The 18,601-nt window shown below is 35.2% G+C and overlaps 1 protein-coding gene across 5 annotated transcripts in view; it reads right to left on the bottom strand.

Moving 5' to 3' along the window:
- Window positions 1–8,161: 8,161 nt before the first annotated feature.
- Window positions 8,162–18,601, bottom strand: part of gck (glucokinase (hexokinase 4)) — a 38,681-nt gene continuing 28,241 nt past the window's right edge. For 3 of the 5 annotated variants that reach the window (XM_073909840.1, XM_073909839.1, XM_073909841.1), the window contains 7 exons: window positions 18,380–18,499; window positions 17,151–17,246; window positions 16,862–16,961; window positions 13,977–14,160; window positions 11,289–11,444; window positions 10,205–10,438; window positions 8,162–8,853 (listed from right to left, as the gene is read on the bottom strand). In XM_073909840.1, coding sequence (XP_073765941.1) covers window positions 8,706–8,853; window positions 10,205–10,438; window positions 11,289–11,444; window positions 13,977–14,160; window positions 16,862–16,961; window positions 17,151–17,246; window positions 18,380–18,499 — 1,038 coding nt within the window. In that variant the 3' untranslated portion in view covers window positions 8,162–8,705. Of the gene's footprint in view, window positions 8,854–10,204; window positions 10,439–11,288; window positions 11,445–13,976; window positions 14,161–15,360; window positions 15,454–16,861; window positions 16,962–17,150; window positions 17,247–18,379; window positions 18,500–18,601 lie in introns of those variants that run through there. The other 2 variants (NM_001045385.2, XM_073909842.1) reach the window with 2 other exon arrangements.

Below are 18,601 nucleotides of genomic sequence, written 5' to 3'. Positions count from 1 at the left end.
TCTTTCCATCTCTTTTAGGAAAGAGAGCCATCAAGAAGACTTGTTCCTTTGAAGGTAGGGTTATGCATTTTCTTGATGTAGTCAACATTCATTTAGCATTTCTAAAAGTAAAGTGTATAAAAATATTTTTATTTTATTTATTTTCTTATGTAGTGTTATTTCCCAACAATTTCAGGATGAACATGTTTCTCTGACATTTATTATGTTAGCAACTAATGTTTAAATCCTTAGGTTGTTGTTTAAAAACATTAGATACATTTAAAAAGAAACGACAAAGTGTTTAAGACATCTGATGTTATGAAGTGTATTAAGTTTTTCAACTAATTTCGAGAAGAGCACGTGATATAATTGACTGCAGCTGGCCACCTATCTACACTCATTAGTTAGCCAATCAGATCCATCCTAACTCACTATAAGTAGCCTAGCCTAGCTTACTCCCTTATCTTCGTTTTCCGAAGAAACCCCCCATCCACCCCCTTTCTCCTCCTTTTCTCCTTTACAAAAAAGGGGCGCTCTCGAGAACCACCTGATCTCGTACTCCCCTCACATGCTCTATGGACCTGGCGGGAGCCCTGGGCTCAACTATCTCCGGGCTCAACTATGTCTCTCCCGGGAAAGCATGCCAAACCTGCTTACAGTTGTCAAGCAATATCTAAGTGTGAACTCTTGAAATGTGTTTTTTTTTTGTGTGTGTGTGTGTGTGTGTGTGTGTGTGTGTGTGTGTACATATTTTATATTATATGTTTTAACAAATTTAGTTTTAACATTATTACTTTGTTGTAATTTCTCTGAATATAGTTCCCTCATCTATTCTTGTAGGCGGTTTACTAAAAAAATACAAATATATAAAAAATACATTTCAGCTTGCTTGCCACAAGAGGTCACTAACATGTTGTACAATTAGGTAACAGTGTGTTATAAGTGTTTTTTTTTTTTCTTTCTTTTTTTCTTTCTTTCTTTCTTTTTTTGACAAATGAACTTCATTCACTAAAGTTGTTTAGATATTGTTCAGACTGTTGGCCCATTCTGCTCTCACCCACCACCCACCGCAAAGAGGCCCATTTGCAGACATCACCACTCTTATCCCTTATTATACATATTATATAATAATATTGTTAAAATGGTTATTATTATTATATTTTCCAAATATTTATTATTTTATATATTTAATATAATCAACAATTAATTCAAATTCTAATCCCCCTCTATAAATTGGATTAGTTCATTTCAGTCCAGCTAACGTTTGAGCATTTTCACCACTCTTCCACTGGAAGTCGTAACTGGTGGTTTAGTGTCCAGTAAAGGTGTTGCTGGACTAACTGCGTGAGTATTCGAATGTTCAGTCCCAGACCGAGCTGTTTTTTTTTTCTTCCTCAGTTTCTGCATGGCTTGTAGCTTCTGGTTGAGGTGGCATTGCTTGCAAATGGTTTCTGTTCCTACACAGGACAGCTCCATTTTGAGTTTGCACCATGTACGATCTTGGTTCTGATGTTTTGTTCAGCACGTCCGCTGGTGTTTTCCAGTATCTTTCGCTATCCAGCTTAAGAAGAACCTTTTCACCAGGATAACTCAGGCAGTGTATGAGCTGAGTGTCTCCAGTCATAAAAGAACTTGTAAGACTCCTTTGCAGCTTTATCCTTCCTCTCCACTGCTTTAAGATCATTTGGTTGAGGTTGATATTTTACCTCAAATATTAGCAGGTTGGTCCCAGGGGTAGCAATATATATGAAGACATGGGATCAGCTTTCACTGCTATGCAGATGATACTCAACTATATATTTCATCTAAACCTGATGAGACGTCTGAACTGTCTAAGCTAACTGAGTGTATTAAAGATGTTAAAGGCTGGATGACCAACAATTTCCTTCTCTTAAACTCAGATAAAACAGAATTGTTACTTATCGGACCTAAATCCTGTACACAGCAGATCTCACAACTCAATCTACAATTAGATTTACTATGAAAGATTAGAGTGTCATATTAGACAGCAATTAACCTTTTGAAAATCATATATCCCATGTCGGGGCGAGGCAGTGGCACAGTAGGTAGTGCTGTCGCCTCAGCAAGAAGGTTGCTGGGTCGCTGGTTCGAACCTCGGCTCAGTTGATGTTTCTGTGTGGAATTTGCATGTTCTCCATGCCTTTGCATCGTGGGTTTCCTCCAAGTGCTCTGGTTTCCCCCACAGTCCAAAGACATGTGGTACAGGTGAATTGGGTAAATTGTCCATAGTGTATGAGTGTGTGTGTGGATGTTCCCCAGAGATGGGTTGCGGCTGGAAGGGCATCCGCTGCGTAAAAACTTGCTGGATAAGTTGGCGGTTCATTCCACTTTGGCGACCCCGGATTAATGAAGGGACTAAGCCGACAAGAAAATGAATATATCCCATGTCACAAAAACTGCTTACTTTCATCTGAGAAATATCGCTTACAAAGTTACAAAGTATGCCATCCATCTCAGATGGTTCAAGCTAGTCCATGCTTTTATGACTTCTAGGCTGGATTACTGTAATGCTCTGTTTGCTGGCTGCCCAGCATCCTCTATTAACAAACTTCAGCTAGTACAAAATGCAGCTGCCAGAGTTCTTACCAGGTCTAGGAAATATGATCAAATCACTCCAATTTTATCTTCCGTCCACTGGCTGCCTGTTAAGTTTCATACCTATTAAGCTTTAAACAATCTAGCTCCTGTTTATCTAACCAACCCTCTGTCTCGCTACAATCCAACCCGCTCTTTAAGATCTCAAAAGTCAGGGCTTCTGGTAGTACCTGGAAGAGCAAAGTCGAGTAAAGAGGGTCGAGCCTTCTCATTTATGGCTTCTGAACTCTGGAATCGGCTTCCTGATGATGTCCGAGGTTCAGACACACTCTCGCAGTTCAAAACTAGATTAAAGACCTATCTTTTTAGTAAAGCATACACTCAGTGCATCACATAGCGGTATGATGCATGAATGTACTCCACACATCTCGTTTATATACACTATGAACAGCAGCTACGCTAATTATTCTCTTTATTCTCTATTTCCACCTGGGGATACTCATCCCGAGGCCCTCAGAGACTATGCAGCACCACTGATGTGACCCAAGACCAGCGACGAGATGATCCCAAAGTTTCCATTATCCTGGACCAGGCCGTATCCTGAGCAGCTGCTGTGATGGTCTTGGAGGAGTTGAGAGCATGTGACTTATTCCTGTGACGCTCCAGGAACAAACGAGTCTTTGCTGACGTCCAGCGTTCCCCAGCCTTCAGCGCCTAGACTGCAGCTCTGCACAAAACGTTTGGCCACAGGAAAAACTGCCATGCCCAACTGAGCCTAGTTTCTCTCGAGGTTCTTTAATTCTTCACTTTCGCCAGTCAGTAAAGGGTTTTTCCTTGCCTCTGTCGCCTTGTCTTTGTGTAATTACGTGTGCAGTCCACAATCTGTTTTCTCTTTCCACCTTTTTTCTTTTTTGGTGGCTTCTTAAAGCGACTTGAAGTTTTGTAAAATCCGTGCTTTACAGCGCTCAAATCAGCGGCTGCTCCACTGATTGCATTTTGCGTCTTAATGAGCTCCAACTGCTGGATGATCACGATGTAAAAAATATAATCCATTAGCATTTTGGAGTTTCCTGAAGAGGTGGGATGTCTGCATTTGTCGATCGCAGCTTCCCGTGTTTCCACGAGGGTCTTTGGAGCTGTTAGTAAACACTGCCAAAGCGTACAAGGGTGCCTTGCCCCAGGGAGTGCCAGTTAATCAAGTGGCAGGCCGAGCTGGTACTAACTATGCCACAACGGAGCAGCAGACACGTAGGCTAAAATTCAATCCAAGCTTCATAAGCTCAGTAGAGTTATCTCAATAACGCTTGTCATAAGTATACAATACACATCAGCTAAAGGATCTAAATGTTATTTCTCACATTTTCCCCTTCATGTATGTATACATCACACAAATATAGAGATGTTTACTGTAGATGTAAGCTTCTCATACTAATGTGTGTTCACATTTCTAGAGACTAAACTGACTTACTACAAAAGAGATTTTCTCAATTTTCCACCAATATATTTACAGTACACAAAAAGTTTAGAAAAATATTTATGCTACTTCATTCAACCAGACTGCCTTACTACATGTCAGAGTTTACCCTTATTTCCAATCATATTTGTAAAGTACTTAAATATTGAAGAACGCTTACAGTAATTCACCCAACCATATTATTATTATTATTATTATTATTATTATTATTATTATTATTATTATTAATTAATTAATTAATTTATTTATTTATTTATTTATTTATTTATTTTGGATTTTAAATTGTGTAGCACATCAGCAGAAGCCAAACTGGCTTACCACAAGTGAGATTTATACATATTTTTTGTCATATAAATATACCGTATGCAAATATTATAGAAAAAAATAGTTACAGTAAATCACCCAACTGTAATTTTCTCATTTTAAAGGGTGTAGTACATTCGCATAGGCCAGACTGACTTACTACAGTTGAGATTTTACCCATATTTTCATTCATATTTTTACAGTACACAAATATTGATAAAATATATTTACAGTCAATTAATCTACTGTAATTTTATGATTTTAAAGGATGTAGTAAATTCAAAAAGCCCTCACTGACTGAATACATGTGAGATTTTACCCATATTTTTATTCATATTTGTACAGTACACAAATATTTTTGAAAATTTTTAATAGTAATTCACCATACTGTTATTTTATGATTTTAAATGATGTTGTACATTTACATAAGCCAGACTTGTATATATATATATTCATTCATAATTTTTCAGTACACAAACATATAAAAAAATATTTACTGTAATTCAACCTACTATAATTTTATGATTTTAAAGAGTTTAGTACATTCACTAAGACTTCACTGACTTACTACAGGTGAGATTGTACCAATATTTTCCAATTTTTTACCAAAATTATTTACTGTAATTCACCATACTGTTATTTTATAATTTTAAAGGGTGTAGCACATTTGCATAGGCCAGACTGACTGACTGACTACAGATGAGTTTTTATCCATATTTATATTTATATTTTTACAGTAAACAAATGTTGATAAAACATTTACAGTAAATCAATCTACTGTAATTTTATGATTTTAAGGTATGTGGTACATTCTCATAGGCCAGACTGACTTACTACAGGTGAGATTTTATTCATATTTTTATTTATATTTGTACAGTACACAAATATTTTTGAAAGTAAATTACATTAAATCACCCTACTGCAATTTTATGGTTTTAAAGGGTGTAGTACATTCAGACCAGAATAACGTACTACAGGTGAGATTTTACCCATATTTTCATTCATAATATTACAGTTCACAATATTTTTTGAAAAATGTTTTACAGTAAATCACCCTACTGTAATTTTTATTTTTATTTTAAAAGGGTTTAGTACATTCACGTGGGCCAGACTGACTCACTACAAGTGAGATTTTGCTCCTATTCTCATTCATATTTACAATACACAAATATTGACAAAACATATTTACAGTAAATCACCCTACTGTAATTTTATGAATTTAAATGGTGTAGTAAATTCAGAAAGATGAGACTGACTTACTACATGTGATATTTTACCCATATTTTCATTGATATCTGTAGAGTAAACAAATATTGAGAAAACATATTTACAGTTAATCACCCTACTGTAATTTTATCATTTTAAAGGGTGTACTACATACACTAAGACCTCACTGACTTACTACAGATAATATTTTATTTATATATTAATTAATATTTTTACAGTAATTAAATATTTTTGAAAGATTTTTTTACAGTAATTCACCCTACAGTTGTTTAATGACTTTAAAGGGTGTACTACATTTACAGAAGCCTCACTGACTTACTACAGGTGAGATATTACCCATATGTTCATAAATATTTTTACAGTACACAAATATTAGCAAAAACATTTACAGTAAAACACCCTACTGTAATGTTTAGATTTTTAAGGTTGTAGTACATTCACATAGGCCAGACTGACTTACTACAGGTGAGATTTTATCCATATTTGCATTCATATTTGTACAGTAGACATATTTTTGAAAAAAATTTAAACAGTAAATCATCCTACTGCAATTGGATGGTTTTAAAGGGTGTAGTACATTCACAGTGGCCAGACTGACTTATTACAGAGGAGATTTACCCATATTTTCATTCATACTTTCACAATACACAAACATTGACAAAACATATTTACAGAAAATCACCCTAGTGTCACTTTATGATTTTAAAGGGTGTAGTACATTCACATAGGCCAGACTGACTTTCTAAAGGTGGGATTTTACTCATATTTTCCTTCATATTTGTACAGTACACAAATATTTTTGAAAAATCTCTACAGTCATTCACCCCACTGTAATTGTATTATTTTTAAAGTTATTGTACATTCAAATAGGCTAGACATTTGTTTACTGTAAATATATGAATGAAAAAATGGACAAAATCTCACCTGTAATACGTAAATCTGCCCTATGCGGATGAACTACTTCATTTACAGTCATAAAATTACAGTAGGGTGAATTACTGTAAATATGTTTTGTCGATATTTGTGTACTGTAAATTATATACTGTAAATTACGATTTTGTGTGTTATTAAATTGTATGCTCAACACGTAACGTTATTGATGATAATATAGTCACTTACTGCATTGACCATAAGGCAAAGTGGCACCAACTTGCACTAAATATAGTGAAAAAGGAGTGTGTTTTAGGGCATATGGATTAGACCAAATTTAACAGGGAGGGAGGACAGTACATTTGCATGCACATAAACATTGCATACTTCCGATCACACATGTGTTTATATGGCTCCAGTCTGCCAATGTACCTTGGTAACCTTCATTTCAATGGAGCATTTTCTGGTACCAAAATGGCGGCTCTATTGATGCATTCCTTCCAAAAGACAAGGTGACATCAAGAGCATAGAACATCGAGCATAGAATCACCAAGAGGCGACAATCTACTGCGATTTGGAAAACTAGGTGGTGTGGCAGCCATTTTGGAATGAAAATTCCAATAGAACTACAGCATATTATAGGTTTGTAAAATAAAGTCTTAAATATGCTGATGATTGTGATATTAAATGTTGTATTGTCATCTTTCAGGTTGTATCTCAGCTTTAACGTGCTTTTTAAATAAATAAATAATAAACAAAGCAGCTGCTTGCCATCGCGACAGCAATAAGATCCAATGGACAGCCGACTGCTTTTACTCCGAAATGGCAGAATCCGGGGCTGTTGCTGGGTGCTGCTGTTGCAATGGAATGTTCCATTGAGTGTCGCCTCTTGGTGATTCTAAGCTCTTCGGTGACATCTAGTGTAAATATCTATGTTTCAAACTAACTGGAACTGCCTGTGCGTTTCAGTGAAAATAATGCACACCCTCCAGCCAATCAGAATCAAGAATTTCAACAGATCATGGAATAAAGCATATTATAAAAAAAATATTTATAGTATATTCATTGTGTGATACCCTTTTATCTTATTTTAATGTAAAATAAGTACTATTTTATTAGACGGCATGGTGGCGCAGTGGGTAGCGCTGTCACCACACAGCAAGAAGGTCGCTGGTTCAAGCCCCGACTGGGACAGTGGGCATTTCTGAGTTTGCTTGTTCTCCTCATGTTCGCATAGGTTTGCTCAGGGTGCTCTGGTGTCCCCCACAAGTCCAAAGAGATGCTGTACAGGTGAATTGGGCAAGCTAAATTGTCCGTAGTGTCACTGTATGTCCTTGTCCTCCAGGTTAGGGGTTGTGCGTTGGGCTAACTACCCACTTCATAAAAATTAGATGTTTCGAAACACCAACATGGTGCAGCTTAATATTAACTACAATATAAACAGCCCTGGAAGTATATATATATATTATTTTATGTTAATTGATTTTATTTTTATCAAAGACCTCTTCATTGATTCATAGATTTATTATTTAATCAATTTTTTTTTCTTTTTTCAAACAAATAGTGTTGGTTTATCGATAGTAAGAAATGTATTTGAATTTTTTATTGAATACAATTTAATAATTTTAATGTTTAGGAATATCCTTAAATTTATTTTAAAAAATTATTTATCTTTATGTTTGAATGGTGTAATGTTTAAAATAAGCTTCAATAGATTTTAAACATACCTCTAAAAACAAAACAAATCAAGTCTACACTCAATAGCTCATCAGCTTTATTTACAATAATGAATCATTTGCACGTGTACAAAGTAAATTCAGACCCTGTGGAAAATAATCAAACAGTTCTGATTTCCACAGAATAAAAAGATAATTTAAGTTAATAAATAAAACAAGCAATAAACAGTGCACAATTACCTTGCAGAGCCTGTACAGCCCATATATTTACAATCGAATCAAGTTCCCTCCGCTTCTCTCCAAGCCTCCCAAAACATCCATGAAGGTGCTAGTTAAATATAATTTCCTGAATGTACTCAGGACAACAGCAATAACAAATGACGTATGTTGTCTTCAACAGCAAATACAGCTTTAAAATGATACATATGTTAAATATTTTAGTGAGTTGTGCGCATCTGGCAAATACATGTTGCCAGCAGTCGGCCACTTCACATACGCAATGCAATGTTCAAAAGGAGAGAAGCGCTTTGACCATAAGAAGGCTTTCTGGGACCGCTTTATCATAGCAGGTCAGCGGTGATTCAAGAGATCCACCTGAAGTCGTCCAATTGTGTGTTTTATCAAGGCGTCAGCATGCAGGCGGCCATCTTGCACGCCACAGCAGAAATGAGCGCCGCTCCACGACCGCTGCCTTCTTCTGACTGGATAAAGGTAATTTCACAGTGAGGAGTCAATTCCCACACAAGCTTATGGAAACGTTCCTTGAAACTGGTGGAAACAGGAAAACACTTATTAGTTGAGTTTATATCACATTGTGTTTTATCTTTTAAAGGGGTCCTTCAATATGATTTTCTTTTTTTAACTAAAGTTAGTTTGTAATGTTGCTGTTTGAGCATAGACAACATCTGCAAATTTACAACGCTCAAAGTTCAATGCAAAGGGAGTTATTTCCTTTTACTGGATTAGCTTTTTAAGACCTACAACAAACGAATCAATTTCTTCCTGGATTTGTGACATCACAAACCTTAAATTTACATAAACCCCACCTCTAGTTTGATTGTACTGGTCAAAAAGCACACCGGGCTAGCAGCCAAATCTTTCCCCTTTTCCACCAGAATGAACCAGATGCTAGTCCAGAGCTACTGCAATTGCTAGTTCAGAGTTGTTGTGACTGCCAACAAGTGCTTTTCCATTGGCTTGAGAGCTGCCACAGGGGGAATGTATGGGGGAATATCAGTCTGAGCTGGCATTTTCGGTTGTGAAATGTCTCACTTGACATAATTCAGTCAATTGAGCATCACAATATTCACCAAGTGAGGTGTGAATATATGATAACATTTCTTGTTGTTGTGCTAATTTTGGGCAAAAATACCAAAAAATGCATAAATAAATCACTGTCACTTTTAAAACAGCTGACCAATAAAAATCTAACATGATATATTACTACTCATTTAGCACTAATATCATCTTGTTTCACAAAACGTAGCTTTATGCTAATCTCACAGAAATCAGGCCTAGCAACCATCTTTGAAATGGCTATAAATAATGCATCTCTTTGAGGTCAGAATTGTTCGATCTTCCCCTAAATTAATAGGAAGAAGGAAAAATCCTAATTTTGTATTAGCTGTAGCATCGTGCTTAGCTGCTATTTCAAAAATGGCAGTCAAATGTGTTATTTATTTGTTGGTCATGGTAACCCCACTCCTAATCCTTAATGGTTCTTCCACATGGACAAAGCAAAGCTTTGATGCTTTTTATAAACCACTCTTCCTGGTTTTGGATGTAAAAATATAATTAAAAATTTATTTTGTGCTTAATTATTATTAGTTAGTTAATTATTTATTAATAAGGAACCAGAAATCAAAGTGTCATGGTGAAAAAGGGTTGTCAAAACCCATTTTAGAAGAATGGGAAACAATGGTGTAGAATACATTTTTAAAAAACAAGCATGATCACAGATGATTACAGTGCACCCAATGAACACAATCAAGCCTTTTAAAATAAATGATTGACCACTCTTTATACTTTAAAGTGTTCCCCACACATTTTTTGTGCGAATAGCTTCCCAAATACAATTACCCCACACCCTCACACCCCTCTTTTCTCATATTGTACTCACTGAGGGTGTAGTTTGTAGACAGATCCATCCACCCCCACAGTGATCTTTAGCTCCTCCTGGCAGCGTCGCTCTCTCATGAGGTTAATGACGCCGGCGAGTCCTGCCCCGCACAGGTGAGCCGCTCGCGTAGACACACTCTCACACGCCAGACGCACAATATCACAGTCCAGCTCTGATGGCAGGATTCCCAGACAACTGAGGATGTTGTAGATCTGCTTTCTGTCCCCTGTGTCACTGATATATATATAAAAAAAAGAAATTAGTAAATGTAATTAAATTTGTAGTGAGAATGATAGTCCACTTAAAAATGATATATATATATATATATATATATATATATATATATATATATATATATATATATATATATATATATATATATATATATATATACATACACACACACACACACACACAGTTGAAGTCAGAATTTTTCTGATTTTCTGATTTTTTTCTTTGATTTTACTTTTCTTTTTTAAATATTTCCCAAATAATGTTTCACAGAGAAAATATTCACAGCATGTCTGATAATATTTTTTCTTCTGGAGAAAGTCTTATTTGTTTTATTTCGACTACAATAAAATCAGTTTTTATTTTTTTAAGATCCATTTTAAGGTTAACATTATTAGCCCCTTTAAGCATTTTTTTTTTCTCGATAGTTGACAGAATAAACCATTGTTATACAATGACTCGACTAATAACCTTAACCTGCCTAGTTAACCTAGTTAAGCCTTTAAATGTCACTTTAAGCTGTATAAAAGTGTCTTAAAATAATATTTAGTCAAATATTATATACTGTCATCATGGCAAAGATCAAAATAAAACAGTTATTAGAGATGAGTTATTAAAACTATTACGTTTAGAAATGAGTTGAAAAAAATCTTCTCTTCTTTAAACAGAAACTGGGGGAAAAAAATTAACAGGGGGGCTAATTATTTGGAACGCCCTTAGTTTAAGCATGTTTTATGCAAATGAAGCTTGCACCTGGTCACTCATTTTAACAACTTCATATTCATTTGGTATAAAGCTTTAATATACATGTGTAAGTCTAAAGCTAATGAGCTTTTCAGCAGCTCAGTCGTACCTCTCAATCTGGGAGACAAAGCGTGTTTCAAAAGCTCCTCGCGTTTTCAGCAGGTCTGAGGCTTCGCCGTTGAACAGCAGATCTTCATTCACCAGTTTGAGCAGCACAAGACGCACAAGCTCACCCATGTACTTCCCACCAATCAGCTTCTCGTACCTAAAAGAGAATATGTACATATTAGAACGGTCATCCTCAGCTAAAACACTGACAGCTAGAAATACAGATGGCCTGCAGTGACGTGGACAGAGGAGCGGCCCATTGAGCTCTGTACATTCTAGCATCCACTGTAAATAACCATTAGCAGAGCAGCATCGCTAATGATCTGCTTCCCTGGCCATTAATCCAGCCGTGAGTATTCCTGCACTGACGTGGCTGCCGTCAGTCGCTCCACATGTACAGAAAAACAAGCCCTGTCGCCTGGACAGCACATAAGAGCTCCGGCTAACAAGCTCTTCCTGAACGTTGAGGTAATCGTGTGAGCAAACTGAATTCAGACTCTGATTAAACTGATGCGAAATTATATCTGAGGAAACCTGCTTTCAGTTTTAAAATAATAATGATAAAAACTGTGAAGTTATAATCTAGATTAGTGGTTCCTGATGTAGGGGTTGCTATCCCTACTTTAGGGGTCACAAAAGATTAATGAGTGGTCACTAAAAAGGGCTACAAGTAGGAATAAAGCAGATTTAAGTAAGTAAATCTGAATTTGAATCTCAGGTTATCAAACTAGTCACAGTGGCTTCTGTATAATTTAGATTTTTTTAAATAATTATATTGGTTCAGTGGAAGTAAGTAGTAAATCACATTTGTTTCATCTCATAATTTTCATTAAAGGGATAGTTATGAGTTAAAGAGATAAAAAAAAAAAAGCAGGGGTTCTCAACCTTTTTCACTTCAGGACCCACCTCCTTCTACGAAAATGTTTTGAAGGCTCATGTCTGATATTATTTCTTAAACTGATTGTCTAAAGAAAATGCTTATTTTAAACTTTTAAATATTAGCAAAACATTTATTTTGCTTCGCTTTTTTCCACAGCATTTTAGATATAAAAATGAAAAAAAAAAAAAAAAAAAAAAAAAATATATATATATATATATATATATATATATATATATATATATATATATATATATATATATATATATATATATATATATATATATATATATTCATAAATTTTCTTGTCAGCTTAGTCCCTTTATTTAAAAGGGGTCGCCACAGCGGAATGAACCGGCAACTTATCCAGCAAGTATTTACGCAGCGTATGCCCTTCCAGCTGCAACCCATCTCTGGGAAACATCCACACACACACACTCATACACTACGGACAATTTAGCCTACCCAATTCACCTTTACCGCATGTCTTTGGACAGTGGGGGAAACCGAAGCACCCGGAAGAAACCCTCGCGAATGCAGGGAGAACATGCAAACTCCACACAGAAACGCCAACTAAGCCGAGGCTCGAACCAGCGACCTTCTTGCTGTGAGGCGACAGCACTACCAACTGCTCCACTGCTTTGCCCATATATATATATATATATATATATATATATATATATATATATATATATATATATATATATATATATATATATATATATATATATATATATATATATACACACACACATATATATATATATATATATATATATATATATATATATATATATATATATAGCAGTTTTACATTTTTAAACACCATTTTAAGGACAAAATTATTAGCCCCTTTAGGCCATTTTTTTAATGGTCAACAGAATAAACATATATATATATATATGAAGGCGGTTGGGGTTTTAGGATATTATTGGAGTTCGGTGACAGTAGTGAACAGCTGTTCACTAAAACACCACCGAGTCTTGCTAGATCCTCCTGTATGGGCACGCGTACATTATAAAACACTCGCATTCGCGTTATAAAACACTAATTTGGACAACTGTGCTCTCATTTTAAAGAGTTCACACAAAGAGAGCACGCATACTTTGTGAATCAACGAAGATGTCCGACTCTGATCCGAGTCGCAGACGTGAGACATGCAAACTGGTTTTAACTCTAATCACCATTACCTTTACATTTGCGTGACGGTTTGCTTTATACAGCTGAGCATGTGGTGCAGCCATGGTTAAGTCTGTATTTTACAGTGAGGCTCTTTTTCCACAGAGTCCAAAGTAATCAATAACAAAGAATGGGAAATGCCATTACACCAGTCATTTTTCTATAAAAGATATTTAATAATGAAATCAAATAATTATAGTACAATTAAGGTAATTTTAAGCTATCTCGCGGCCCACCCGCAGGATCACTGAGGCCTACTAGTGGGCCGTGACCCACTGGTTGAGAAACCCTGGCCTAAAGTGTTTCCAAGCATTTATCAGTTTTTTATTCAGTTTAATTTTAACAAATACTGAGGAAGTCAATGGTTACATATTTCAAACATTCTTCAAAATATCTTCTTTTGTGTTCAACAGAAAAAAGAAACCGTTTTGGAACAGCTAAAGGGAGAGTAAATGATGATTAAATTTCCATTTTTGGATGAACCGTCGCTTTAGGAGTTGGCCTTATTCGTGATTCATCAAGAGTTACATCCACATTTGTTTTCAGTGGCATCACTTTTATAATGTAGTGTGCTTTTCTGTTATTTTTTCCACTCCAAAATTTTAAATATGATTATTTTGCATTCTCACTCACAGCTGATGTCCAGGATTGAGTGACGTCTCATCAATAACACGGTCGTATTCCAGCCTGAAGTCCTCCAGTTCACTGTGGTCCCCAAATGCCCCCCATTCTGTGTTCACACACATCCGGCCCTCCTCTCCTTCAACCAGCTCCACCTTACGCATCTCCTCCATATAACACGCATTGCAGCCTGTACCTGAGGGAGAAACATGGACAGAAACATTGCAGGTGAATGGTGTCAAATCAACCAGTTAAAACTTGCCCAGATGACTGATTACATTAAGCCAGAGGTTCCCAAACTTTTCAGCCTGTGACCCCTGAAATAATAACACTGCCAGTGACTTGTGACCCCCAATATCCTCTGAGGTGATTAACAATAAAAATTCCTCCACTCAATGGTGCATTCATTCCAATAAGCCAAATTAACAGAATTAAATTATCTTATTAATAGACAATAATCTAATTCAATGACCTCTGGGGTCACAATCCAATAGAAAGAAAAAAAATAGCATGTTGTTTTGTTTTTATGTAACTATTAACTGCTATTTTTATCTTCGGCAGGTTATCTATAAATAAAAGGACTAAGTCGAAAAGAAAATGAATAACTGAATGAAGGGTTATCGATAAAATATGGTAATTCTAATAGTTTAATCAAATGAATTTGGTTTTAGGAAATCACCAAGCAACCCCGATTCTGGGAACCGCTGTGTATTTTCTTAAAATCGGTTTACATATGAAAACTTGGGACTGCTTCTTTAAATTGCCACTGCTTTGTTTTTTAGAGCAATGGTCTCTAACTCAATCCCTGGAGGGCCACAACTCTGCACACTTTAGCTCCAACCACCTCCAACTCACACCTGCTTAATAGTTTCTAATAGTCTAGAACACCTTGATTAGTTGGATCAGCTTGATTAAAGTTGGAGCAAAACTGTGCAGAGCTGTGGCTCTCCAGGAATATAGTTTGAGACCTGTGCTTTAGAGCAGCGGTTCCCAAACTGGGATGCGTGCACCCCTTGGGATGCACAGTCTGACCACCAGGGGTGCATGAGAGAATGTTTGTAATGACAGAAAATTTTATCTTTTATTTTTATGCATTTATTTTGGGTAAACTTCACATGTCATATTTCTGAGAGAAAAGAAATTCACTGAGAGAGAAACAAATAAGCAAACAAAAAAATCACATTAAAAATTGTAATTTACAACCTATGCATAGTCATCTTGCTGTTCCATGTCTGTGTCACAATAGCCACGCCCTGTCACATTAGGCGCTAAGTGATAGTACATTTGTAATTTTTTTTCCGCTTACTATAGTCTACAAAATGGACACCTGATTAAAAACTGGCACTTTAAAAAGTCAAGTGACAGAAGGGATCCATCTACATCGGCCTCTTCTATGGAGATCTGCACCAACGTTAAACATATGGACTCGGAGGATAACGAACGAGGTGAAGGAGCTCAGGCGGAAACAGAGAAATCCAGCAGAGATGTACTGATGAAAAGAATCAGGGTAGAGAGTAAGAAAATGTCAAGTAAGAAACGCAAACATAGTGGAAGTTTTATTGGTTTCAGGTTTACATGGATTGGAGATGCAGAAAATCCAAATCCGCAGTGTGTAGTCTGTGATGAGGTTTTAGCTAATAGCAGTCGTAAGCCCTCATATATGGTCCGGCACTTACAAACAAGACACAGACACTTACAAGACATGCCAGTAAGTTTTTTTTTTTTTAAGGAAAATTGAAAGAACAAAGTAGTAGCTTTCATTCGAAAAGTTGCACCATCGGTTTCTTAGGTACACTGCAGCATCCACCAAGAAGCTCTAGCGATGTAAAACATGCCAGATGAACTTTTGTCTGTACTTAATGACGCTGTGAAAATCTTTAACTTCATAAAAGCTTGTCCTTTAAATTCACAAATTTTATTATTTTTATTCTAATTGCGTATACAGAAAATATGTGTATTTAGCTATTGCCGTAAAAAATGTGGAGTTTAATCAGAGAAAGGGGTGCTTGACAGATGTCTAATATTAGAAAGGGGTGCACACAGCAAAAAGTTAGGGAACCACTGCTTTAGAATAAAAAAGAGGATTGAAGGACATCTTCATTATTCAGATAATACTACACACATTTTGTTTTGTTGAATCTATCTGTGTACAAACCTTTATAATATAGATATAAAGGAGTATTGGTAAACTTAGGTCTGTGAAATAAGAGCTGGTGATATGGAGATGTATGGCTTATTGCTAGGGGGAAATATTTTTGTGAAATTGGAGTTGGATCTCAGAGTTTTTGTCTTGTTTCCAGTCCAGATCTCGAAAAACAAATTCTTAATTTAAGAAGCCTTTTCTAGACAATCAAAAATATTGTCTTGTCTCCAAAAACAATACATCGAAATTAATAGAGTTTTTTTTCCCTTTTCCTACAAAATAATCTTGTTTCAAAATAACTCTGTGTTTGCTTGTTTTGAGGGAAAACACTTAATTTTGACTTATTATTTCTGGAAACAAGACAATATTGTTTGCTTGTCTGGAAAATGCTTCTTGACTTAAGAATTGTTTCGAGATTTGTACTAGAAACCAAACACAAAGTTGTTAATAAATAAATCATTTTATTTTTGCAGTTTACTGGCATAGTTTGATAATGTAAATCACAGTAGAAACACCTAAAAGTGTATTTGTCTGTTTTCCTGACACAAAAACCACCCTGAATCTAAAACAGGTGCGTGAAAAACTGTCTACAGATGTCTCATCTAAAAGCTTTAGGCATATTCCTTTATTGCTGTTTTTTCCTCCAGTGGTTGTTAAAATATTCCATCTGCCTGTTGTAAAGTTTATATCCAGGCTGTAATTATATTGACATGGCTGTAAGTGTGTGTGTGCTGGTGTGTTTGCTCTCTCTTACCTACTATCATGCCGACTTCACAGCTGCGGTCTTCATAGTAGCAGGAGATCATGGTGGCTACTGTGTCGTTCACCATGGCCACCACATCCATTTCAAAGTCCTAAAGCAAGAATTATTCGTCACTTTTTATAGGTTGGTGCTTAAAACCTTTTATTATGAGCTTTTAAGTGATCTAATGTTCTTCTGGTTTAAGAGCAGCTTTCCGTTTTTTTCCTTTCTAACCTTTCCATTATCATTTAGAAAATATCCGAGCAGAATTTGTGCTGGATGGTAAATGATGCACACTAACCCCTCTTCTTTTGATGGCGTCTCTCAGAAGACCCACAACATTATTGCCCTCAGCGCCAGAGGCCTTGAAGCCTTTAGTCCAGTTCAGAAGAATCCCCTGTCATGATTGAAGAGTAAATCAGGATCACAATATTGGGAAAAACACCAGTCACATATCCATAAGTCAGCTACACTTCATAATGAGGTGATACACTGTAAAAAAAAATGTTAAGGCGACTTGCTGCAGAGCTTTTGGAGTTGACAAAATGCAGTGCTTGAAGTTGACTACTTAAAATTGTAAGGCAACTTGATTCAAAGCTATTTGAGTTGATTAAATTTAAATTGAGTTAAGTTCTTGCAAAAATACAGTACTTTGGTTAAAAGTTGAGTCAACTAAAAGAAAACTGTGCAGAAAGTTGGCTTACAATTTTAAGTAAAGTCAACTTATTTTGTTTACAGTGTATGCCACAACTTAAAAAATACATTATTTATTTATTTATTTATTTATTTATTTATTTATTATAACAACATATTTCAGTTTTTTGATTTTCATGAAAGCCAAAAAATCTGGCATAATTAATTAATAAAAACAGGAGTTGTAACATATTGTAGCAGAATTTGAGAAAATTTTGGATGAATTAATCAAAGTACTGTTCATTCATTTGTTTATTCAGTTATTCATTCATTTATTTAATTAAATAATAAAAAAGTTTTAGCAAATTTTATGGCAGACAACGTATTTTATTAATTAATCAAAGTTCTGCCATACACATAGTCAAATTACATATATTAATTAATTAATTTAAGGTTTATTTATTTTTATATTATTTGTGGTTTGTTATTATTTACTATTATTGATTGCTTTTTTAATTTATTTAAGTTAGTAGGTTTGCATAAAGATTGAGTCCAATGAGAAAACAAAACAAAGGAACAAAAGTAGAAAATAATTATTTGTTACAGAAAAAAATTATTAAAAAAAAAACAATTTAAGAACAATAAAACTAATTTCATGGCTCTAATATTTTATTTTATTTTCAGTATGTTACTTGACAATTATTTTGTAGGACATTTCCCAACAATTTCTAAATAACAATTCTCTCTACATCATTTTTATAATAAATATTATTATTATTGTTATTTTATTATTATTATTATTATTATTATTATTATTTGCAGTGACATTTGTGACAGCATCAGTGTGCATTAATAAACCTTACGAGGCTCACGTTTGCACAAAAGCAGGACACTGACCTTGTCCAAATCCTCGTGACGCACTGGAAAAGAGAAGGTGAATCCCAGTGGTAGCTTCTTGTGTTTGAGATTATGTTTGTCCAGGAAGTCAGATATGCAGCCGGCAATGTAATCAAACAACTAGATGAAGAGAACACATGATATCATGAAAACAATGTGACTTAATTGTCAGAATACATGTATTTGATAAGGTTAAGTAAACTCTTAAAAATAAATGTTTGT

This window comes from Danio rerio, chromosome 8 (assembly GCF_049306965.1).
Source record: "Danio rerio strain Tuebingen ecotype United States chromosome 8, GRCz12tu, whole genome shotgun sequence".
NCBI lineage: Eukaryota > Metazoa > Chordata > Actinopteri > Cypriniformes > Danionidae > Danio > Danio rerio.
Note: the sequence above shows the minus strand (reverse complement) of the source record. Positions and strands in the feature narration are given on the sequence as shown.